The sequence below is a fragment of the Schistocerca cancellata genome, chromosome 3 (genome assembly GCF_023864275.1).
Source record: "Schistocerca cancellata isolate TAMUIC-IGC-003103 chromosome 3, iqSchCanc2.1, whole genome shotgun sequence".
In the NCBI taxonomy this organism is placed as follows: domain Eukaryota; kingdom Metazoa; phylum Arthropoda; class Insecta; order Orthoptera; family Acrididae; genus Schistocerca; species Schistocerca cancellata.
The window spans coordinates 168,519,596-168,545,864 of record NC_064628.1 but is presented as its reverse complement, the minus strand read 5'-3'; the positions used below and the strand labels follow the sequence as shown (position 1 = coordinate 168,545,864).

General features: G+C 46.8%; 1 protein-coding gene across 1 annotated transcript in view; it reads right to left on the bottom strand.

Moving 5' to 3' along the window:
• Positions 1-26,269, bottom strand: part of LOC126174796 (juvenile hormone esterase-like) — a 110,455-nt gene that overhangs the window by 25,119 nt on the left and 59,067 nt on the right. The window contains exons 5-6 of the mRNA XM_049921167.1: positions 21,380-21,573; positions 8,961-9,117 (exon numbers count right to left, since the gene is read on the bottom strand). Coding sequence (XP_049777124.1) covers positions 8,961-9,117; positions 21,380-21,573 — 351 coding nt within the window. The remainder of the gene's footprint in view (positions 1-8,960; positions 9,118-21,379; positions 21,574-26,269) is intronic.

Sequence of the window (26,269 nt, the reverse complement as noted above, 5' to 3'; positions counted from 1 at the left end):
GAATTATTAGATACATGCCAAAATAAAATTCGCCAAAATGTGAAAGAAAAAATAACTGAAAGGTTTACTGCACAGCGTGGCAATAAATTATCCTGATTAATAACAAACGGATGCACCTAAGCTTGAATAAGTAACATCGACAACAGTTCTTCGGAAGAGTTTTCTTGAGAGATGGACCATGCAGAAGTGCTCTTGAGACGCTACACACCTTTACTGATGGAGTTCTTAGAGACTGTACCCTCATAATCGAAACTGATATGACCATTGCTGAAAAGTCAGTTTGGAACTGGTTAAGCAAATTCAAGAAATCATACGGTGTAGGAAGCTGCAAAACAACAAAGTTTACTTCTACTAAAAGTGTAGAGGAGACGACATTAATTTGAAGCTGATGTGAAGATATAGCTTGCTGTTATCACCACATCTGCTGTGTCTAACGCAGATCAGTCATGTTTCATTAAAGAACCGTGAACAGATCACAGTTCATCATTTCGAGGGGAGCCAGACTCTGTTGTGCAGTCAATTAACGCTGTGAAACATCGATGTACAACAATTTTAGCGATGAAGGGATTACTGTTTCCACAGCTTTGTGTCTGCCTTAGCAGATATCAAGGCATAGTATGGCCAAAAATTAAACAGGAACTGTTTTCTGACAAAAATCTTATAATTGACCTATAAGGGGAGAGGAAGGAAACTTGGGGCACACTGGCGGTGGGGTGGAAAGTGTAGGAATCAATGTTATGGATGGTGTCATAGGAAGGATGTTGAGAAACGAAGGAGGCGATCAGATGGACGTAGTTAATAGGAAGGGCGAAGGTTTGGAGCTTGAAGAGGAGACTGGAATGCCATACACGGTCGTAGGCACGCTCAGGGTCGAGAGAGAGGAAGATAGCAGAGCAACAGGACTTTAGTTGTTCGGAGAGGAGGTGAGTGAGGTGAAGGAGAAGATCATTGGCAGAGTAGGATGGTCCAAAGCCACACAGGGTACAGGGAAGGAGGCGGTGCTGGTGGAGGTGTCAGGTGAGGATGGATTCCAGGACCTTGCTGAAGACTGAGGTAAGGCTTATGGGGCAGTAGGACACGACAGCAGAAGGTGATTTGTCAGGTTAGAGGAACATCAGGATCCAGGAGGCTTTCCACAGGTCGGGATAGAAGCAAGTGGATAAGACCACATTGTACAGTCCGGCCAGGGTGGAGACAAAGGAGGCAGGAGCTCCACGGAGGTGATGGTAGGTAACATGGTCATGTCCGGGAGTGGTGTTGTGTTTCGTGCTTAGTGTAGCTATGATACCTTGAGTGGTGATTGGGGTGATGACTTCAGTGTGTGGAATGTTGTCCAAGAAGCCAGGAGCGAGTGTCACGTCGATCATGGACATCAGGAACTGGGGATCATCAGGGATGGTAAAGATATGGGATAGGTAGGAAGCAAAATGGTTGGCCTTACTAAGGGTATCAGGAAAAGGGTGGTCATCATGAAGCAGAGGGTATTAGGGGGAGGTTTAGACCTGGTAAGGCAGCAGAAGGCTGACCAGTACTTGGACGAGTTAATAGGCAGGGTAGCATTAAGGCAGGTGCATGTCTGTCACCAATCCCGGTGTTTCTTGGCCATGAGCAAGTTTCGTATGTGTCATTGGAGTTCCCGGTGCATTGCAGTGTGTCCCAGTCCAGTGCGTAAAGGAATGCATGGTATGGATGGTGGGATTAATGAAGGAGGAGGACAGCCTGTGGGGTTAAGGTGGGGCGGTGCAGGGGGATGGCGACGGTAGGGATGTGTGCTTCCACTGCCTCAGACAAGGTCTGCTAGAGAAAGGAGGCAGCATGGGTAACAACATCGGTGGGGTGGTAGACTAGGGGGTGGCTATCCATCTGGTAGAGAGGATATCCCAGTAGGCATTCCAGTTGGAGCAGGAATAGTCATGGACATATTTTGGAGGAGGGTCGATGTGAGGGTCTGGGCGGGGACGACGACCATCTGATATGGTGAGGAGGACAGGGAGATGGTCATGGTCAATAGGGTTGAGGACATCCACCGTGATGTGGCCAAGGAGGTTGGGGGAGGCCAGGACAACATTGGGAGTGGTATTGGATTCGGGGCAGGTGTGTTGGGAAGGAGATCACCTTGGAGGAACCAATGTGACCACTGTATCTGGGTGGCAGAATGACTATGGATGTCGAGGTCAGCAGAAATCAAGTAGGAGGAGAAGGTACAGTTGATGTTGGAAAGGAAGGGGTTGAGGGGCAGACATAGATGGTGGCGCAGGTAATGGTAAGGCCGGGGAAGAAGAGACTTAGGATCAGGTGTTCTGTGGGGTCAGGAAGGAGGGGTTGGAGCTGAACAGGGATCTGGCAGTGGTGGCCATTGGCTACCCCACCACTCCCTATTGGTGGGGATTATCAGAGTGGTGAAGGAGATAGGGCAATGTGTGTATGGTATCTTGGGGCTAGAGAAAGGTTTTGTTCAGAAGGAAGGCATCCATGCAGTGGGTCGTGAGGGTATGCACGAGGAGGTTCTCGTTAATGGGAAGGGAGTGGATGTTGTTGAACAACATACGGTGCTGTTGCGCCACGGTGGGGTTTAAACGAGGGTGTCAAGATGGGAGAAGGTAAAGTGGGCTAGGTTATGGGAGTAGGTGGCGAAGGTGATGAGGTGATAGATGGAATGGGCAGCTAGCGAGATCTGTCGGAGGGTATGGAGGCATTGAAAGGGGTGGATATTTTGAAGGACTATGGATACGAATCTGATGATGTCCTCGGCTTTGTGGATGGGGCGAAGTGTGTTACCAAGAGGAGTGGGATCATTAATGGGGTGGACAGGGACAGTGAGTTTGGGAGAGACTGGAGGGGCTGGGCCTTACATTTTTGGGAGTAGGTGGGGTGAGGAATGCTACAGGTGTTGCAGGTTGGGGGGGGGGGGGGGTGGATTCGAGGTTAGGGCACTGCTTGAGGAAATGTACCTGTTTACAGTGAGGGCATACGAGGGCCTTGTGACACTCAGATGTGTGGTGCGCATTGTAGTGGAGGAACCTCTGGCAGTGAATGGACTGGGGAGGGGAACGAGAATGGTCGACGTTGTAGCGGAGGTTGAACGACAGGGCGCCTTCTTTGAGGAGATGGTCATTGGGGGGGGGTGGACTCAGAGAAGACCCACATGAGGAAGGTGGGGCTGGCAGAATTATGGATGCGATGGGCTGCATGGATGTCAAGGTGGGGACGGGTGTTAAGCTCTGCCAAGACCTCCTCCTCTGTGACCACCAGGCTAAGCCGAGTGATCAAGGCAGTGAGGGTTGGCAGGTGACGGAGTTAGGATTGTCGGGAGGATGAGAAGGATGGAGCAGGGGTGAGGGAGGCATTAGGGCCAAAGTGGATGCGACGTATTTTGTCCAGGGTATCAGTATGAATGGTGTGGCTGGGAGAGGAGATAAGGACAGAGTTCCTATGAGGGGTGAGGAAGGACATAAGGGCACCAGGATAGTACTTCCAGAGAAGCATGGTGAGGTTATGGGCTTCCAGGAGGGACGGGTCAGGATTGGAGAGGACGTAGCCCGACTGCTGTGGATATTAAAATTCCATAACTGAAAATATGTACAGTTGCTGAGCACAGCCTCACAGACAAAGACAAAATACTGTTAGATGAAACAAAAGTTTTGTCCCAGGCTCCTATATACTGGAGTCTTTAACTAAAGGGACTTTCGGAACCTCAAACGTGACAGAAGATATAATAGTAACGGTACATGGAAGCGAGCTCACGATGGAGAGAAGAGGCAGAGACATTCGCCGCAGTGTTTACGCTACAACGGGAGTGGTGGCGCTGGAGCGCGGATTTTGACACATCTGAGACAGCATTACGTCATTACCGACAGGTAAGAAGCCGTCTGTGGGCTATATAAACCACCACAACCGCAGTTCTGACATTCATTTGCTCCTAATGAAGACGATGGAGATACTCGTTGAAATTCGAGGTTTTATCTTGAGCTGACGTGGTAGGAAGTCCGAAAATGCTGAATTCAGGATAACTGTCTATGTTACAAAGTCAGAATTGCGATATAGTGATTTGAGGAGAGTGATACTGTGTCCATGTTCATGTATTGACCATCACCTTCACCTGGTCTCAGTGTGACAGATCTCGTCAGAGGCGCTGTCGGCACGAGTCCGTGTCCGCAAACCACCGATCCTCCATTTATTGGAATTGCTTGATCTGTACGAAGATACCCCGTACCACTTGCCTTTGAAAGCTAGCAAAGGCTTTTCAAACTCACTAAAGGCAGTACTGCTGCTTCATTTTAACACGCTATTAAGCACTTGGTTATAATGTATAGTCCGATTTAAAGTAGTTGTCACTTGACAGGCAACGGGCTACAGGTGTCCCGCCACCAATAAACCAATGGCAGCCGGGGCTGTGGGCTGCCACTGCATTGCCACTTCGCTCTGCTGATAAGAGCAGACTAAGGCATTGTGCCTGCCAGCCAGTCCTCAGCGAGCCGTTGTAGATGTGGTGATGAGAGATTTGAGTGACTTGTAGCTTCGCGTGTTAACGATGTCTGATGAAAGCAGTCGCAAGAGAGGCAGGCCGAGGCTGCACACTTCTCGCAAACCTCCAAAAAGTGGCGGAAATGGCGTCGCTATACGCAGTCAGGCGCGTGAATGCGTGTGTTCCTTAAGGGAGTATTTTGAGAGAGACAGGGATGCAGTAGGGCCTCTCGCTCTTTTGGATAAGGTGGTGGGACGAAATGCAGCTGCTCTGCAAGTTAGCGAACGATCAGTAATAAGAACCTGCAAGGAGAAATTCACGAAAGAAGGCTGAATGAATCATCTAAATTGGAGACACATGAGAAAAAGAGTCGACTAGAGAAGAGGGTCACAAAACTTGACTCTTTTCAGGAAGATGCCATTCGTCGTCAAATATACGATTTTATTCGAGGAAGGAGTATCCAACATTCAAAAAGCTACATGCTACTCTCACAACGGCTGACCTATTTCAGGGTAGTAAACAGTCTTTGTTACGAGTCGTGAAAATGTTAGGATTCCGCTATAAATCCATCTCTGGCAGAAAGTTACTAATGGAACGCAAAGATATTGCAGCCTGGCGATGCCGCTTGATGAAACGTGGGTGAATGCAGGACACAGTTTAAAAAAAGGCTGGACGGACGGTACCATCAGCGGTAGTATGGCAGCTCCGATCGGCAGTGGAAAAAGGATAATTGTAGCACATGCCGGAAATTCAAAAGGTTTCATTCCAAATTGTCTGCTGCTATTCAGTTCAAATAAGACCTCCGACTACCACGAAGAGATGAACCCAAATACTTTTGCGAAATGATTTGAAGACTGTGTGCTCCAGAACAAAAAACTCTATCATTGTTATGGATAACGCTCCTTATCAATCAGTAATACAGGATAAAGCACCCACAAAGGCAACCAGGAAAAACGACAATGTTAGCTGGTTACAGAAACATAAGGTACAGTTCAACAGAAATTTGACAAGGGCAGAATTATTAGAACTTGTATCGCAACACAAGCCAAAGAACCCGATTTACATTGTGGATGAAGCAGCAAAAAAATACTGGCATAAAGTGCTTAGATTGCCTCCTTACCATTGCCATTTCAACGTAATAGAGTTGATTTGGGCTCAGGTTAAACGGCATATTGCTGCAGAAAATATGAAATTCAGATTAACCGAAGTGGAACGTCTTTTGAAAGAGGCAGTTGAAATTGTGTCATCGGAAGACTGGCAGAAGGTAGTGCATCACGTGAAAGGAGTGATACAGGACGCAGGTATCTTACAACAATGTGTCGAAGACTTGATTATATCTGTCAATACGAGCAGCGACACGGATGGTTCCACTGACTCTGACTCTGAATTAAGCGGTGTTTTCGCATTGTCTAATTAGTGTGTAGTGTACTTACTGCCATTAAATATTGTGTTTGTGAATTTATTTCAATTAATTCTTATTCTTGTTGTGAGACTAAGAAATACTGTTTGGCCAGCTCTCGTCATCTCCTTACGGTAAGTTAGACTGAATTTTAATTCTATTTCATTTTGTGTATACACCAAGATGTTATTCAATGTGTGTAATAGTTTTCGAGATTTGCAATCTAAAGAAGAAAACTTTTCCGGACGCGAAAATTTCTCACACTTCAATAGTTAATGTAACAACGGCCCTAATTAAAATTAAGAAAAGATATTTGATATGCTGATAGATACCACTGAGACCAATACTGTACGTAAATTTCAAAATATTTACATAATATTTATAGGAGATAGAGATTTTAAACGTCATACTTGTTTCGAGTTCAGTACTGATAGGGTTGCTTAAAAACGCTGTTTTCAGAAATTTATATACAGGAAACGTAATGCACTACAAAAACTTTTAAGGATTCTTTGCCGAGTGCATTATTTTGGTAATGAATGGAAAAAAAATATTTTGCTTTGATACCAATAGTGTTTCAGTAATGACGTGATAAGTTAGAAGCGTTTTGCGAAATCTAGAATTTAAATGGTTTCAAACAAATTGTCCTAATTAAAATTAAGAATAGATATTTGACAGATTGAGAGACACTGTAGAGATATACATCTTTTGTGGGTTTGAAATTTTTTACTTACTTTTTGTGGAAGATACAGGCTTTAAAACGATTTTCTATCGCCGGGGGTAGCGATGCGCTGAGGCGGCTGCCTCCAGTCAGTGCTTGACGTGACAAGGCCGCAACTTCGCAGCGCAAACGTCAAGTGACAACTACTTTAAATCAGACTATAGTGGCACACTGATGAATAACGAAAAGCAATACATTGTCGCATCTCACTACAAAGTAGAGTACTCAATCCGAGGATTTTCTTACAAATAATACAATGTTGCACTGACGCTATACATTTGTTAACATAGGCTAGTTTTCGTGATACAGGGAATGATACGTTAAAGCATCTTCATATTTTCTGTTGCTAATTTTTCGGCCACTGACACTATGAAAGAAGAAAAATTATGTCATGGTTCGAACTGAGCAAGTAATACAGGATTTCCTTCAGTCCTCATTACTACTATTTCTTCGTATCGGTAATTCGTAGAGTCTTCTAGTCGGTTTAAGTTGAAAGGTCCCTGTTGGATTCCTTTCATGTTTAATTTCTTAAATCTATTTTCATTTACGGCATAAATTCCTCTTCTAAATTTACTGTGGCGTTTCTGACTATCTGGGAGGAGACTGAATAGTGGAACGTGTTACTTTTACACATAAACAAGAACGATCTGTCACACTACTACACTTTAAAACACAGTTTATATGTAATTCATGTCACACAGTCTCATACGGAACCTACATCCGCTTTCTTTTATACAATGTGTATGATAAGATACTGTCATCCCCCTTCCCTTCTGTGTGAGAGGATGAATGAGCAAATGTATTTGTAGTTGCATGCTTGAGGGTAGCAGACAAGCCTGTCTGCTAGAGAACAGTAGGACCAACGTCGGAACAGGTAGCTACGCTTTCTAAAAGCAAAGAGGTTTCTATCCTTAGTATGGTCCCGTCCGTCCGTTGTCATGTTGGTATAGGAAGCTGCCCCTCTGGTCACTTCCGTTTGTATTTGGGAAGCACGCTCGGTAGGAGCGCAGGTCAGTCGGCCCGTGGCGAGCGTCTGAAGTGGTAAGATCTCCGGCTAAGCGCGTGTCTGCTAAGTCCGTAGGACAATGGATTTCTTAAGTTCAGCCTAACTGAAAATTTAATCACCTTTATTTCAGGTTTAGCTCTAAAATATCTAATGTTATCTTAAATTGCAGCGCAGTGTAATTCTCGTGTGAAGTTCAGATTATTTTCTGGTAATTGCTTTGTCACTACTTTGTGAGTAAAGTGGAACCACGTGTTGATCAGTAACTCTAACTAAGATCAATCTTAAATGCGAATGTTTGTGTGATTATAACGTCTCGTCTTGACAATATTTTTCAATATAGCAACTTTTCTTTATATTCAACCCACGTGGGGTGTACTTTGCGAGACCAGTACCACGTGCTTATATAACTGTTTGACCCGTCAGGTTAACAGTAAGACGTTAGTAACCAGTTCGAGGTTTTTCTTTTGTAAATTGCTTTTCGATCTTATTTATTTTAATTATCAAAATTATTGTGGAGTTGCACTCTTAGTGTAAACCAAGTTGACCACGTGAAGCAAGTGGTGTAATCATCAAAGTAGCCCTCAGCTATTCTTTTCGCGAAGATTTCACAGAGTTAATATGAATTTAGTATACCAGTGGGTGGTAATTACATGACGGACAGGATTGTGCTACGAACGTATCTTCTTTGGTTGAAAATTTGAATCTGTTGGTAGTGGTTAACTTTCTCCTGCATACGTTTCAACGTTCTTTGTGTGTTGTTTTATGAATGCAGTGTTGTATGCAGTCTCCCGATCTTGCCGCCATATTTGAAGTGTTCCGTAAGATTGCAAACTCACATTTTCACAGTCCTAAATAAGGCACCAGTTCAGTTATAACTCACGTTTAATATGCTGACATTTCAATTATCAATGTTAAAATAAATTTCCAAATATAAACTGATTTATTTCCTTTTATTTAAATTCACTTATATATATATATATATATATATATATATATATATATATATATATATATATATATATATATATATATCACCGATTGTCGTATGACTATTAAAAGATTATAATTAATGTTAGTCTGGTGGGGAATTTGGTAAGCTAGACTGGATACCTGGTGAAACAGTTGCGCAGTAATGCAAGGTTAACTTCCCCAGACAGCTCACAGCTTTTAACCCGCTTTTATTATCTTGAGTAGCAGCACCGCTTTCATAACAAAAAAAAAAAAAAGCAACAAACTTACAAAGTAAAATAGTTTTTATGACATCAGCATCGAAGAGGGTGCTTCTATACTCATATCCACGAAATTACTAGTGTCCCATGCCATAAATGTTTCAGAATCATTGCCGAATCAACGTGTAAATATGAAACCTTACCCGCTGCAAAAAGGTACCCCTCGTCATGGGTGGCACCTGTCATCCACGGAACCGCTGTGTGAGGCTTCAGATCAAGTGGATGTTTGGGCAGAAATGAGTCTTCTCCTTCACCTTCCACAGCTGGTCGGAAAGGTATAAGCGGACTGAAGAACCACTCCTGCAACACAGAAACTATCGTTATTTAGGTTCTCGGATCTATGAGAGAAATTCGGATGCAATAATAAATTACCTGTTTCGTGAAGATATAAGTACGAAATACAACTCTTTTAAAATCATTTGGTCGGTGTTGAAAGTTAAGTACAGCCTTTCTTATAGATTTTGTACTAATCGAACTCATCATCAAACATTAAATATTTATCTCCTGACTTGAACCTTTCCGTTCCCTTGCGTCTACTAATAGTTAGTACAACGTAGACCAAGAGTAATTTCTTCACAGCGCATGGCTTAAATTGTGCAAGCAATTTCTTCGATGTCAGCAAGACAACTGTCTGCAAAATTTACAAATGCCTCAAAAAGTGTATTTCCTCAATAAAACAAACCTACAAGAAAGATAACCTAATTTTTAGACCAAATGTTCTACAGTGTGTTCCACGATCAACAGAAATGGAGAAATGGGTTCGTTTATTATGAAGTTGCCAACATCAAAGGAAGTTAAGTAAACAGATTTTGATGTTGCTGAGCAACAGTCATTACGACCCAGGTTTCTGCCTTTTATACCATCTTCAAGTGAATGAGGTTTCGTCATTAACATATATTGCATGACATCCAGCTCAGAATTGGCCATAAACTCAGTCACTTGAAATTAGTATAAAAGGCCGAAACCTGGGTCGTAATTAAAAAAAAACAACAATTCATTCAAATGGCGGAGGGTTCATTTTTTAAAAAAAAGTAAGTTCAGGGTCGATAACGACGACATCCTTAAAGACGAAGCACAAGCTCACAGTGGGGAGGGTAACGACAGAAACTGGCTGTTACCTTTCTAAGCAATCACCCCATCTTTAGCCTTATGCTATTTGGGGGATTCACTAAATACCTCACGCTGGCATTGCGGAATAATATTCCAGTACCTCAGCTTGCTCTGTGTTAACGTCGAGATTAGACCATGAATTAGTGGAGGAATGTCCTCTTGGAGGAATTCTGCTTTCTTGCAGAGGGTACGAGCCGCATTTATAGGATCCTTGTGTTAAGAGACCACTGTAGTGGATATTAGGGTAGTGCTGTGGAATAGTGGTATGCAGAAAATTTGGAATGCACATAGGGATATGAATTTGCTTTCAGAGACTGCCCCAGACGATCACTTCGCTCTTTTCCAGCTTGAGTTCAAGCATACCGTCTTGCTACCAAACAAGTATGGCTGCTGTGAATGACTATGCTCACATCAGTTTCACAATCATACGGTCGACAACATGGTTCGTAAAATTTTTTGAGGGTGTATCACTAGTTTTACAAATTCTTTAATTAATATTTTGTATGTTCTTATACGCTAAATATCTTGGGTTGTATTTTGTCCAACAACGCTCCTGATATACCGTTTTGGGAGTGCGTTAACTTTGTGATCAGTATACAATGACGGAAAAAAATCGCAGCACCAAGAAGGAGCTGTACAACATAAACAAACGTTGGTAGGCGTGTTTCTACATATGAAAGATGAAGTTTATTCTAATTTCGCGTCAGTCACATAACGAGGATGCAAACCAGGTTTGAAAAACATGTAAAATTCTGCCAACCGGTTGCATAGATTTCCTATATACCTTGACCAGGTTTCGTCACCTCTAAGGGTGACTTCATCAGAAGGTAAGGTAATTACCTAAAATGAATATGTCATATTAAATATCTTATCAAATAAAAGTTTACATTTATGTAAACGAGTGTAAAACAAATAGTACTTACATGAAGAACATATCGTCAAAGATGTACAGTGATTTAAGAGCTGAGTTGGTCAAGTCATGTATTAAAATACTATAAGACATAATGTTCTTCAAAAAGTCAAAAATTAAAACATAAGTAACACCGGTGTGATGTGAGGACACTGACTGTGTGGCAACTAGTCACGCTGCCAAGTAAACGTAATGTAGGGCACGCTACAAGTAAATCATACGTATAACGAATATAGCTTTTAACAAAAATTAATTTTACACATTATTGAGTAACATTTATAAATGAGCTTCAAACGGGATAAAATAGTACAAAGTTCGCTACGTTTTACGTAGCACAGGTACAACCAGAGTTAATTACGACTGGAATTACATACGTAATGAGATCTCCGGCGGTACACCGCAAGATTACCGCCCTTCGATTGTGCCATTCCAGCACTAATCGAAGTGCTAGGTGTTCCAGGTGCCAGCCAGCCAGCCAGCCAGCCAGCCCAGCTGAGCAGAACCGCAGCGGTCCAGCAGCAGCAGCAGCAGCAGCAGCAGCGGTCCCGGTCCCGGTCCCGGCCTGCAGCAGCGGTCCCGCCAGCAGCAGCCAGCCAGTCCTCCTGCAGCAGCAGCAGCAACAGCAGCGGTCCAGCCAACAGCAGCGGCAGCAGCAGCAGCCCCGGCCCCGGCCCCGTCCGCGGCAGCAGCAGGTGCGGCGTTGTTGCCCCCCCGCCGTCGCCGTCGCCGTCGCCGTCGCCGTCGCCGTCCGACCCTGGTCTTCGGCCGTCTTCGGCCGTCTTCGTCTTCCTCCGTCTTTGTCTTCGTCTGTCCCCAGTTTGTGTCCTTTCCTTTTCGTTCTGTGTGTTATTGTTTCTCCCTGTCGTCATGTCCGCCCCCACCACCACCGCCACCACTACCACCACCGCCATAGTTTATACTTCCCCTTCCGCCGCCTCCACCACTATAACATGGTGTGCCCAGTCCCACCCCCCTCCTTCCATCCCACCTCTTCTCACTCTCCCTTCGCCCTCGCTCTTTGTCCCCCCCTCTCCAGCTTCTTCATCTCGCTCCTCTCGATCTGATCCTTTCGCCCCACTCCCCCAGCCTGTCACTGCAGCTCCGGCTAGGGTGGTGGCCCGTCGGGCCACTGTCCATGCCCAGCTCTACCCTTCGCCTTCGCCATCACCGCCGCCACCGTCATCGTCGCCGTCGCCTTCTTCGTCACCGTCATCGTCACCATCTCCGGCGCCGACTGCTGCGTCCACGCCGGGACCTGTCCCTTCCCACCACCTCCCTATAGCTCCCGCCCCTCATATCACCACCCGCCCTTCTGCCGCCGTTAAACGCCCTAGTGGCACCACCACCTCCTCCGCTCCCAAAAAGGCCCCGCCCCGTCGTCCTTCCCCCCCCCCCCAAGGTGCCATGGATGTCTCCTCACCTGGCCCTGCTCCCTCCGCCTCTTCCTCCTCCTCCTCCTCCCCCTCCTCTTTCTACAAATACCTCCTCTCCAGTCCCGATCCTTCCCTTCTTGAGGCCCGGAATCTCTCCCTCCTCCTCCGCCAACACTTCCCTGGTGCACCCATCTCTCTCCTCACTCCCAGACGGGATTCCATTCTCATCTCCTCCCCCAGCCCCACCCTCCATACTGACATCCTCTTCCGCCTCCCCATCACCCGTTTTGGCCCCAATGCCTCCCTCACCCCTGCTCCTTCCCCATCTCCTACCCGCCAACCCCAACCCCCGCGTCGCCCACCGACCCTCACCGCCGTGATCACTCGGCTCAGTCAGTCGATCACGGAGGAGGAGGTGTTGGCGGAGCTCAAGGCGCATCCCACACTGGAGGTGCGGGCGGTCCGCCGCATTTTGAACTCGGCCGGCCCCACCCGGCTTATGCGGGTTTCCTCCGAGGACGCCCCCTCCATTGACCGTCTCCTGAAGGACGGTGCCCTCCTCTTCAACCAGCGCTACAAGGTCGACCCCTCCCGTTCCCCTCCTTAATCCCTGCGCTGCCAGAGGTGTCTGCGCTATAACGCGCACCCCACAGCTAGGTGCCGCGAGGCCCCCACCTGCCCGCATTGTAGGCAAGCGCACTTCCTCTGGCAGTGCCCTAACCTCCAATCCCCTCCTTCCTGCAATACCTGCAATCTCCCCCATCCCACCTACTCCCAAAAGTGTAAAGCCCGACCCCCTCCAACCACTCCTGAACTCACCGTCCCTGTCCGTCCTCTGGACGCCCCCACCCCTCCTGAAAATTCCCTTCGCCCCCCCCCCCACCGCTGAGGACATCATCAGGTTCCTCACCATCATCCTCCAGAATGTCCATCCCTTTCAGCTCCCCCGCACACTCCAACAGGTATCCCTCGCCGCCCGTTCCATTTTCCAACTCAAAATGTACGCCACCTACTCCAGGCCCATTTCACCTTCTCCCACCTTGACACCCTAGTCTAAATCCCTGTCATGGCGCGACAGCAACGTATCCTTTTCAACAATATCCGCTCCCTTCCTGCCAACAATAACCTCTTCCTGCACACCCTTGCCACCCACCGCATGGATGCCTTCCTCCTTAATGAAACCTTCCTCCAACCCCACCACACCATCCACACTTCGCCCTATGTCCTCCACCGCTCCGATAATCCCCTCCCAATTGCGCGTGGCGGAGTTGCCATTGGTCACCACCGCCAGATTCCCGTTTGGCTCCAACCTCTCCTTCTCGACCCCACCGAACACCTGATCCTTAGTCTCTTCTTCCCCGGCCTTACCGTTACCTGCGCCACCATTTATGTCCTCCCCAACGCCCCTATTCCCTTCGACTTCCTCTCCCACATCGTCTGTACCTTCTCCTCCTACGTGATCGCCGCCGACCTCAACATCCATAGTCGTTCCGCTGCCCAGTTATGGCAGTGGCAACGGTTCCTCTCCTCCCTTCAAGGCGACGTCATCCCCATCCCCCAGCACACCCGTCCCGAATCCAACTCCATGCCTGATGTTATCCTCTCCTCCCCCAACCTCCTTGGCCGCATAACGGTGGATGTCCTGGAGCCTATTGGTAGCGACCATCTCCCTGTCCTCCTCACCATTTCAGACGGTCGTCGCCCCCACCACGACCCTCGTAATGACCCTCCCCCTAAGTATGTCCACCCAGGTCGATAGCCACCCTTTCACCTACCACCACCCCGACGATGTCACACATGCCGCTTCCTTTCTCCAGCAGACCTTGTCTGAGGCCATGGAGGCCCACGTCCCTACTGTCGCCATCCACCCCCACCGTCCTACCTTACCCCCGCAGGCCGTCCTCCTCCTCTGTGAATCCCGCCGTCTCTACCGTGCCTTCCTCCGCACGCGTGACCTGGACACACTATGATGCCACCGGCAACTACAGCGACACATTCGAAATTTGCTCGCGGCTAAGAAACGCCGGGACTGGCGACAGACATACACCCGTTTAAATGCTACCCTCCCTATCAACTCGTCCAAATTCTGGTCAGCCTTCCGTCGCCTTACCGGAACTAAACCCTCCCCCTACTATCCTCTTCTCCATGATGATCACACCTTCCCTGACGCCCTTAGTAAGGCCAATCACTTTGCCTCCTACCTCTCCGATGTATTTTCCATCCCCGATGATCCCCAGTTCGATTACTCCCTCTTCCCGGATATCCGCGATCGAACTGACACCTCTGTCCCTCCCCTCGCTCCTGCTTTCCAGTACTTGGACAACATTGCACACACGGAACTCAATGCTCCTATCACTACACAGGATCTCCTTGCTACACTCCGCACAAAACGCAACACCGCTCCTGGTCACAATCCTGTCACCTACCGTCACCTTCGTGAAGCTCCTGTCTCTTTCCTCTCCACCGTGGCCAGGCTCTACAATTTATTCCTGTCCACCGGTTACTACCCCGACCTGTGGAAAACCTCCCGTATCCTCATGTTCCTTAAACCTGGCAAACCACTGTCCGCCGTCTCCTCCTACTGTCCCATCAGTCTTACCTTGGTCTTCAGCAAGGTCCTGGAATCTATCCTCAACCGCCGCATCCACCAGCATCTCCGCCAGCACCGCCTCCTTCCCGTTACCCAGTGTGGCTTTCGGCCGTCCTTCTCTTCCGACGACCTTCTCCTTCACCTCACTCATCTCCTTTCCGACCAGCTTAACTCCCGTCGCTCCGCCATCTTCCTCTCCCTGGACCTCGAACGTGCTTATGACCGCGTCTGGCATTCTGGTCTCCTCTTCAAGCTCCAAACCTTCGCCCTTCCCATTAACTGCGTCCGTCTGATCGGCTCCTTTCTCTCCCGCCGTCCTTCCTATGTCACCATCCATAACACAGATTCCTACACCTTTGTCCCCTCCGCCGGTGTGCCCCAAGGCTCTGTCCTCTCCCCCCTTCTGTACCTTTTGTACACAGCGGACATGCCGCCGCCGTCGCCCCCCGTCCACCTTCTCCAGTTTGCCGATGACATTGCCTTCCTTGCCCTTGCCCCCACCCTGCAGCGCTCCCAACACCTTCTCCAATCCCATCTTGACCGGTTCACCGCTTGGTGCAACCAGTGGTTGCTCAAGGTCAATCCCTCCAAAACCCAGGCGATCATTGTAGGCAAAACCACCCCTTCCTTCCGCCTCCTTGATTTCTATCTCACCATCTATGGCCGTCCTATCGCCCTCACCCCCACCCTTAAGTACCTTGGCGTCACTCTCGACCGTCGCCTCTCCTGGACTCCCCACCTCCGGACAATCCAAGCCAAGGCACGCTCCCGCCTCAGTCTCCTCAAGCTCCTCTCCGGCCGTACGTGGGGTCTGGAACCCTCCACCATCCTCCACACCTATAAATCGCTCATCCGTCCTATCCTTTGTTATGCCAATCCGGCTTGGATCTCCGACCCCCCCTACCTTTTACAAATCCCTCCAAATCCTTGAACGTCATGCTCTCCGCCTCGCCTATCGCATCCGTCTCCCCTTCCCCACGCAGATCCTGTACGATCTCATCCCCTTCCCCCACCTCCTCCTTTTCCTTGAAAGGATACGGATCCTGTACACCTCTCGTAAACTCGATCCTCCTCACCCACTCGTCTCCCCAATCCTCTCCCACCCCCGCCCGCTGCCGCGCCTGTATTCCCACGTCCCGCCCGGTCTCCATCTCTCCACCCTCCTTACCCTCTCCCAAGGTAGCTTCCGCCAGCTCCCCCTCCCTGATGATGTCCTCCTCCCCTCCATCTACCCCTCCTATCAACTTTGACCCTGCCCCATGCTCCACTTCCTGTGTCCTTTCCTTTAGGCACCCTCCTTCCCTTCTCTTCTCTTCCCTTCTCTTTCCTTTTCCCCCGTCCCCTCCTTCCACCCCTCTTCCCCCGGCCTTCCCCTCCCCCTTCCTCCCTCCCCCCTATCTCCCCTGCCCGTGGCATCTCTGCTCTCCCCTCTCGCTCTCCCACTCCCCTTCCTCCTCCTCCTCTCTTGGCAGGCCCCCGGACTCGGACTCGCACACGCATAGTGAACATTCGCGCACCGGAGATCATCGACGAGACGTGTGTGTGCTTCGTTTTGTGTTTCGCGTTCTTTCGCAGTTACAACTCCACTGTTCACATGTGCCGTCGCCGTCCTCCGTGTTCTGTGCGCCGTGTCAACAAGTGTTAGTGTTTTTATCGTCCAGCGTGAACGGCTTCATGTTTATTGTTTTTTGTCTCTACTTCTTTTACCCGCCATTTTCATTGTATTGTCTATGTCGCCTCTTTGTCATATGATTGTACCACTTAAGGCTGAAGAGCGGCGTACTATGCTGCTGACAGCCCGCCTGTATGAGGTGCTAAAAATTACAAAAAAAAAAAAAAAAAAAACCCTAATGAAGAACGTCAGTTCATTATATAACACAAAAATTTGAAAAGAAAGCTTGGATAACTAGGGCACAGAGGTTATCTGGTGTGTTAGTAATGGGCGTAAATTAACTTAACAGAGGTAAAATAGTGTTTCCGAAAAGGAGGAGAGAACCTGGATTAGTTTAATATATGACTTGAGTAACTCAGCTCTTAAATCACTGTACATCTTCGACGATATGTTCTTCATGTAAGTACTATTTGTTTTACACTCGTTTATATTCATGTAAACTTTTATTAGATAAGATATTTAATGTGACATATTCATTTTAGGTAATTACCTCACCTTCTGATGAAGTCACCTGAGGTGACGAAACCTGGTCAAGGTATATAGAAAATCTATGCAACCGGTTGGCAGATTTTTACGTATTTTTCAAATTTCTGTATACGGTTGCTGCAAACGTCAGCCATGTTCGAAGTTGTACGCATCTTACCCGCCCAAAAACCAGGTTTTCTTGAAATACACGCTGTAATGGTCGTGAGCGTTAGTTTCCTTTGAGATTTAAGGTGACAAAGACACCACTGTTAATACCTCACTGGATTCGTACGAGATCGTGTACTGAGGACTACGAGAAACTGAATGTTCCTTCTGCGATACTGCAGAAAGACTTGGCAGGAATGTAGCCACATTACATGACTGCTGGCAGCGGTTGTCAAGAGAATATACAGTCGCAAGAAGATCGGGCTCTGTAGGGCCCTCTGGCTTTATTGAGAGGGAAGATCATCGTGCTCGGGGTATGGCTGTGGCACATCGTACTGCATCTGTAGCAGCAGTTCGAGCAGTCGGCACTACATTGAGATAACGAACTGTTACTAATCGGCTACTTCAAGGCCGCGGTGGCCGTGCGGTTCTAGGCGCTCCAGTCCGGAGCCGCGCTGCTGCTACGGTCGCAGATTCGAATCCTGCCTCGGGCATGGGTGTGTGTGATGTCCTTAGGTTAGTTAGGTTTAAGTAGTTCTAAGTCTAGGGGACAGATGACCACAGCAGTTGAGTCCCATAGTGCTCAGAGCCATTTGAACCATTTTCAGGCCTGCAACCAACATGTATATGTGCTACCCACACTGGGATGCTAGTTCACATGACAGCAGGAGCACTCTCGTGGTTGTCCAAGGAACGCTGAATGTTCATTTGTACGTCAGTCATGTGATTCGACTTGTGTTGCAGCCATTCACGAACAGAATTCCAGAGAGTGTTTTCCAACAGGATAATGCTCACCCACATACCACTGTTGTCACCTAACATACTCTACTGAGTGTCGATACGTTGTCATGTTGTCTCCAATCGATCACATATGAGACATCATCTGATGACATGTCCAGCGTCATATATAAGCAGCATTAGCTGTTCCTGTGTTGACCGACCAATTGCAATAGGCACGGAACTCCATTCCACAAACCCCAGGCAGCTGGACAACCCAATTCATGCACGACTGCATGCTTTCATTCAACATTCTGATGGTTACACAGGTAATTACTGTACGCCCCCGGTAGCTGAGTGGCCAGCTAAGGGCGCGGGTTCGATTCCCAGTTGGGTCGGAGATTTTCTCCGCTCAGGGACTGGGTGTTGCGTTGTCCTGATCATCATCATTTCATCCCCATGGACGCAAAAGTCGCCGAAGTGGCGTCAAATCGAAAAACTTACACCCGGCGAACGGTTTACCCGACGGGAGAACCTGGTCACACGACATATCTCACACTTACATTAACCTGAGATCTTGCAATGTTAATCACTTAAATATGTTATCTAGACATATGTATTTCCAAAATCTCATTACTCTGCAGTAATTATTTTTGACTTACGATTTTTTCCGTCTGCATATAATGACTCCTTCAATAATAGTATACACCACACAATCACATTAAGGAGACCACCGCCTATGTTCGACGTGGACGTGCAGTAACCACGCATACGCAGCATGTGGCAGCACTAGCAATGGAGAGTATACAAACGTGTCGGTGCGGACGCGGCAAACAGTGCAGTCGTTGTCATAATGCTGAAACTGAGTGATTTATATGACTTAGAAAAGGGCATGATCACTGGAATTTTTGTCCAAGGGTTCTAGCATGGCATAATAGCGCTATCCAATATCGACGGCGATGAAACTGTGGCGCAGCACTGGCAATAGGTGACTGGCGTTAAAGGCGGCTGTGTTGATGTGTAAGGGTGAATAGACACACAACTGTTGAGCAACTGACCGCCTAGATGTACCAAGAGGCTACCAGCTGTGTCTCCTTAACAACGGTTTAGCGATCGTTGGTGCACATGTGCCTCCACAGCAGGTGCATGCTTAATGCACCCATGCTCAAGGCTCTTAGTCGTGGATGAAGGCTGGATTGCACGCCAGTACCGCTACTTGACGTCCACAGAGTGGCGACAGATGGCCACTTCACATAAACCACGTTGTATGCTGCATCGGACACATGGCAGTTATGATGACGTGAAACGTCTGAAAGCAAACACCGTGCAACAATCGTCGGAAGGGTCGAGGCCGGAGGAGGGGGCTTTATGGTCTCTCGAATGTTCTCGTGGCATTCCATGGCTGATATCGTCGTTCTGGAAGGTACAAGGCATCAACACAGGTATGCATCTAGTCTTGGAGTCCATGTTCACTGCCGGCCGCAGTGGGCGTGCGGTTCTAGGCGCTCCAGTCCGGAGCCGCGCTGCTACTACGGTCGCAGGTTCGAATCCTGCCTCTGGCATGGGTGTGTGTGATGTCCTTAGGTTAGTTAGGTTTAAGTAGTACTAAGTTCTAGGGGACTGATGACCACAGCAGTTGAGTCCCATAGTGCTCAGAGCCATTTGAACCATTTTTTCCATGTTCACTCCTAAATGCAGTTTGTTTTCCCTCGGCACGGTAGCAGTTGCCATCACGACAATGCAAAGTGTCACACTGCTCACAGTGTACGTGCGTGCTTCGAAGAGCATCAGGATGAGTTTACCGTACTCCCCTGGGCACCAAACTTCTGGATTTCAACCCAGTCGAGAACCCGTGGGACCCCCTCGGTCGCGATCTATGTGCCATGGATGCTCAGTTGAGAAACCTAGCGCAGCTGGTCAAGGAACTGGAGTCGGCATGGATCCATCCCTGTTGTACCTCCCAGAGCTTCACTGCCTCTCTTTCTGCAGATTTCGCAAAGGTCTGCACCACAAAAGGTACTTATTCGGGCTTCAGACAGGTGGTCACATTAATGTGATTGGACCTTGTAGTATTAAATGTTTATTAATTGGAAGCAAAGAATGACTCAGGTGTTGATTAACCGATTTCAGTGTCATAAAACATGAGGCGTATAATTCCACCAAAAGACTGACACGTATCTTTGTTAACGTGTTCGGTATTCTGTATTAATGTAAATTCGTTCAAGTAAATTTTACTGTAATTTATCATGTTGCAAAATGGTATGTAAGTGCGTTCCGATCTAACGAGGGTATCCGAATCCTTTTACATAGATAGAAGCAGCTACTTGCTGTGTTATATCGGGAAACGCAATTCAAGCTCTAATTCCGTAATGAGGGAGCAGAAAATTTAGTAGGTTATACATGTAGCTGCCAAAGACATTCGACAGAGCTTTGTATGGGGTGATTGAAGTGCACTTTGGCAGTCGATCCTAATCTAATGCTCTGGAGTTGTGGGTAATACTCCTAGGTGGTGGCTGACGTGCTGCAGTTCGTCTCCTTAGTGCACACGGTAGTGCATTCCGATTTGGAGATTCCGCTGGCTCATCCATATGGCGGAGATCTGTGCCTGTGAGTAATCCATCGTAGAAACTTAATGAGATGTGTATTAACATTTGTAAAGTGGTCTGCAACATTGCACCCCTGAAAATACGCACATGTGGGTTTGGTACCTCACCCTTGTAGTTACGTGTGTGAATAGTAAGAGCATAAATCGTTATTTGTAAAGTGAAGCTACTTTCTGCTGTGAAGAGTTCGTTTAACCATTTGTTTGGCGTTCAGTTTCAAAGCTGCAGATTCCATAAAAAACAGAGAGTCTTTAAATTGGTAGGTGTTTTTGCATATAACGTAATTATGCTGACCACCTGTAACACATTTCGTTGAGTAATTGCAACTTACGTTGTGCGTTAAGACCTTTTACACCTACTGATGTGATTTTGACCAACTTCTTACTGATCTAATGGGAAAACTTCCAGTGCATAAGAACAGTAGACAACGTGCACATACTTACGAAATATCTGCATTACGTTCGTACCCGAAACTAGAATTAGTTCGTTTATTTTCTACGCGGATAGTCCAACATTAATCTCGGTTATATCTGCCCACCTTCCCTCATTTTTCTCTTTTCCGGACTGTGCTTCACTTCTGATATCAGCACAGTAGTGACAGCGTCCTTGCACAAATATAAGTATTCTCCTTGATCCTGCGTTGAAATTTTAAGACTAAGGACAAAGCAAACAGTTAAAGTGAAACAATGCAAGCAGCTCTTTCTTATTAGTACCTGTAGTTTCGGAAATAGTGCATAAATACGCACATAGTTGTGTTGAGCTCCTCCATTGAAGTAAAATGCCTGTTTTTATCTTTTCGCAATGTAGGACACAGTAATTAATTCTCCTAATGGTCAACTGCTTCCAGAGTAGCGCTATAACAATGTGTTGGATGCCATTGCACTTAAGAACTAAATCGGAAATGTGGCTCTGAGGAGACATTTGGAAACTATAAGCATGGGCAGTAAGAGCACTAACGTTAAACTGGGGTGTCGTGTTGACGATCTTGTAGTCGTCCACGCTCCTCAGGCAGTCGACGAGAGCCGCGCTGGGCTCCGTGGGGCATCCCACCAAGGCTGCCACCTTCTGCGCCTTCTGCAGACCTCCAGGCCGTGGTACTCCCCAAGGCGTCACGGAAACGCCGCTTTGCGAGATCGCCCGATGGAAAAGACCTGATTGAAAAAACAGCCCACTATAAAATACACTCGTCATTACAGCAGCTTCCGGCAGTAAAGGCAGACAGACTTTCTTAGACATACCTCTCATCCATTTGTTCACTGTGAGTACATCCCAATATTCCGCAATGATCGAAATATTGTTCGATGCATTTGAATGAAATCAAAGGATCGATTTTGTTTATGGTCAACATACACGACTACGAAGTACTGAGACGCTGAAAGTGACATTTTTGTTTTGAATTCGAATGGTGGTATTCCAGAGTCTTTGAGAATAGGGATGTGAAATCTCCTTTTGGTGTTTGTAGTAACCGTTCTAAAATTGTGAAATGGTTTGCATGTCGGCCATTTCTGGATCCAATGAGCTATGTTTTACAGAGCAATGAATATGAAGCAACACAATACCATGTTTCTTAGCCATGTCAGTTATTAAATTTACCAACGGGTACATGGAAAATGCTCTGAAGAGTTAGTTCAATCACTGAAATAACAATAGAATGTTCCCAATGTCATTTAAAAACATGTATAACATACGAAGTACTGAACTTGTTTGACGAACGGGCAACATGTAAAAATACTCGTACAGCAGAAGGGAATACAGAAGTCTCAAAGGTCAGATCAACAGAAATTGCATTATCATGAAGGAATGACTAGAGGAGAAATATAAAGATGTAGGAGCACGCATGACTATGGAAAGATAGATGTAGCTTTAGGAAAATCAAACAGACCTTTGGAGAAAAGAGTCGCAGTCGTTTGAATAATAAAAAACTAATGTGGTAGACGCGTGCTACGCAAAGAAGGGAAGGCTGAAATGTAGACGGAATATATAGGGGACGAACTTGCGAGTATTTCAGAAAGAGAGTAAATGGAGATGGCAGATATCATATGAGAAGAATTTGGTGGGGGTACTGGTGGTATGCTTAGGGCGCTCAAAAGCGAATTCATCAGCGCCCGTACTCAACTAACAAAAGAAAGTGTGGTTATGATTTGCTAGAAGCATGCAACAAAATGCAAAGTAGAAAATGTAATCCGCAGCCTTCCTAGGAATCTCTCATTCACACTGTCACACAAAACAGCAAAAAACATTGCGTGAAGGGTGATAAAAGGAAATGAGCCTACACAAATAATTGGGAAATGACAGACGAAGCAACACTCTAGAAAAACCCTGAAACCTTCTGCATGAGACGCTATTGAGAAACCCAGACATCACAGAGAATGTTATAAGACGAACCACATTCGATTCACCATCAGCTAAAACAGAGGACAAGTCAACCAGTATGTGGGTTCCAGCCTTCGCGGCTTGGTACTAAACGTGTTCAATTATATGTAGCGTACAGAAACTTCCACCCCACCAGCACTGTATACCGGTGGCTCTTCTGCCGAAGGAGGAATCCACGCGTCAGAGGACAGTGTCTTATCTAGAGGCGCGTTAAAAACACTTGTTCCCGCCGGAGTGGCCGGAAGGAGGAACGCCACGTTCGTTCCGTTGGTTTCACGGGCTTCACCTTGTTGTTCTCCAACTCCAACCACTCCTCCTCCCACAAAAGCATGATGTTTGTCCCAGTGGCGAGGTAACTGCATGGACAGTGGCGCGCACATTCTGAAATTGTAACTTCCAAACAAGTATCCTTAGCTGCTGCGTCTATCACTTCATTGCCCTGAATGTCCACGTGCCCCAATACCCAGCAGTGTGACACATTCTTTCCCTTCCTCTGTAAGTAGAAAAGGGTGTCGGCTGGATACATGTGATAGATATCCTGAAGGACACTTAGGGAGTCGATGCAGTTGAGGAATTTGGTAGCATTAAGACACCACATCTTCTTCAGAACCGTCAAGGTAGCATATAATTCAAAGCCATACACTGTGAATGTACCAGGGAAATGAATCTTGATGAGACAGTCTGGAAATAACACAGCACAGCCAATGGAATTAACCTGTTTAGACCCATCAGTGTAAATGACCACACAGTTACAGTGCTCGGCTACAATTCTGTAAAATTATAAATAATGTAGCAACCAGTCGCGGAAAAGTAATTTATTTATCTTGTTGCAAATGGATTTCGACTGATATCAGTCATCATCGGTGCATTTTTCTAACCGATACATGCCATAAGTAGAAATACTGTCCTTGGCAGATTTCTATGACTTCATGACAGAAATCTGCCAAGGACACTACTTCTACTTATGGCATGTATCGGTTAGAAAAATGCACCGATGATGACTGATATCAGTCGGTATCGATTTGCAACAAGATAAATAAATTATGTTTCCGCGACTGGTTACTACATTCTTTATAATTTTATATTCCACGGTCGCTGCACAGAAAGGGAACCTTACGGAGCCCAACATTCAAAAATTCAGTAAAACATCGATTTAAAAACAGAGGTCACAGTAAAAATCTTCTTTCACACTGAGAGATCTACAATAATCTTGGGCCTTCATATTAACCTGGGCGGCGAAAGACTCCAGCCTCGATGCAGCACAGGAATATCTTCTACACCAAGAGCCACTAATCCTGACGTACACAAATACCGAATGGTTTCCTTGTTCGTGGCCTGTTTTTAAACAGTCACTCCATTAGAGGGCGGGCAATAGTATAGAACCCTGGTGACTGTGGCATGGAGAACAGGCAGCAAATATGATGCATCGTGACCCGCCACCGGATGACAAATGCTGGTTCACCAACCTCAACGCAAAAGCCAGGAATTAGACTCGTCCTACACGCTCCTGCTGCCAGTCGGATCCCCCCACGATAAACAGCATCAATTATCTTAAAATAAACTGTGCAACCAAAGTCAAGGCGGGACCGCACAAACAACTTGTAAAACTGAAGCAGACATATTCGATCTGTTCCCCATGACTTTTGGCTGGGGTATTTTAAAATAGTCAGTGCGTTTAAACCTTGGACCTTAATAGCCTTCATATGTGGTAACCACGTTAGATGTTCATCGAAAAGGAGACGAAAAACTTTACTGAATTTTTAAAATGAAGAACAGTGTCTGTCATTGTAAGATGAGTCAGGTTAAAAGGGTGACAAGAATGATAAAAATTAACGCACATTCCTCTGAGGAAAATTTAAAACCTATACTATCCGTCCAATCCTCCCTTCGCCGTGTCACAAGTGGCAGCTGACGAATGGACATCGCGAGGTTGAAGGAGGAGCAGAAGATGGCAAAGTCGTCCACTAGCATAGGACATCGACAAGAGACTTTACTGTGGACGTGATACCATTGATGGCAATAGCGAACAGAATTATACTTAAAACAGATCCTTGATAGAACTCATTTTCTTACTGGAATTACTTGGAAAGAGCATCATTGACCCTATATCGAAAAAATCGTCTGGAAGGAAGGAACAAATGAAAACTGGTAATCGTCCTCCGAAGCCCCAGTATCGAAGCTGTCCCAGGATATGACGCCTCCAGGTAGTGTCACAAGCCCCCTCCAGATAGATGAAGACATCTATGAGGCACTGTCTGCGCAGGAAAGATGAGGTTGTCAAGGGTTGAACGATTCCTCCGATACACACACTGGGAGCGACTAAGTAGGTCCCACAATTCTAAATTGTATAAAAAAGGGACAAGAGTAATTCCTTTGAGTCCTGGTGAAGGTACAGTAAAATGCTGTATGGGATATAATCCTTGTCCAGGATAGTCTCCTTGACCCAAGACAGAGCACACTCAAAGCTCCCATAAGGAAAAGGGTTAACTGTAGTCCTCGTTACTTGTAGAGTTAAAATACTCCCCCCCCCCCTCCCCCTATGCCGATACTCGATGGTGGCGAAACGCTAGATCTCAGTTTGCAGGTAGTGATCAAACCAAACTAATCTGCCATGCCATTCGCTATATCCCCACGTGTTGATTGTAGACACCCCTACCGCAGTACAGCAGTCATAAGTCCGACGCATTTGCCATATATCCTCCATATAGCTTTTTATATCGTCGAAGACCTTGTGGAATGATCGATTGAGTCAAGAAATGCTTACCAAGATCTCTACATGTCCTCTATACTGTGGTGTCACCGCCAGACACCACACTTGCTAGGTGGTAGCCTTTAAATCTGCCGCGGTCCGTTAGTATTCGTCGGACCCGCGTGTCGCCACTATCGGTGATTGCAGACCGAGCGCCGCCACACGGCAGGTCTAGAGATTCTTCCTAGCACTCGCCCCAATTGTACAGCCGACTTTGCTAGCGATGGTTCACTGACAAATTACGCTCTCATTTGCCGAGACGATAGTTAGCATAGCCTTCAGCTACGTCATTTGCTACGACCTAGCAAGGCGCCATTACCAGCCACTATTGATGCTGTAAAACATGTACCGTCAAGAGCGATTTTCACCAATTATGGATTAAAGTTAAGTATTCCAGAAGCTACTTACGTTTTTGGCTAGTCTCAATTCCTTGTCCTGTTCCAGACCTCACGCCAGCCTGCGTGAGCTTAAACGCGTGCCTTTCGGCTTCCTTATAGTGGATTGACTGTCTTGCCAATCCACAACATATACGATTTTTCGTCGTGCTAAAGGTCGCGAGGTTCGTAGCAGATGATTGACATTTAAACTGGCGCAAGGTCAGCCATTCCCCCTGATGGGAGCGACACTCATTTTACTCTGGGTCATATCGCCTCCGAAGTCGTCCTGAAGACTTGAAGAGTGACACATCAGTGTCATGGTGGACAAGATTAATAATGTGATCCACC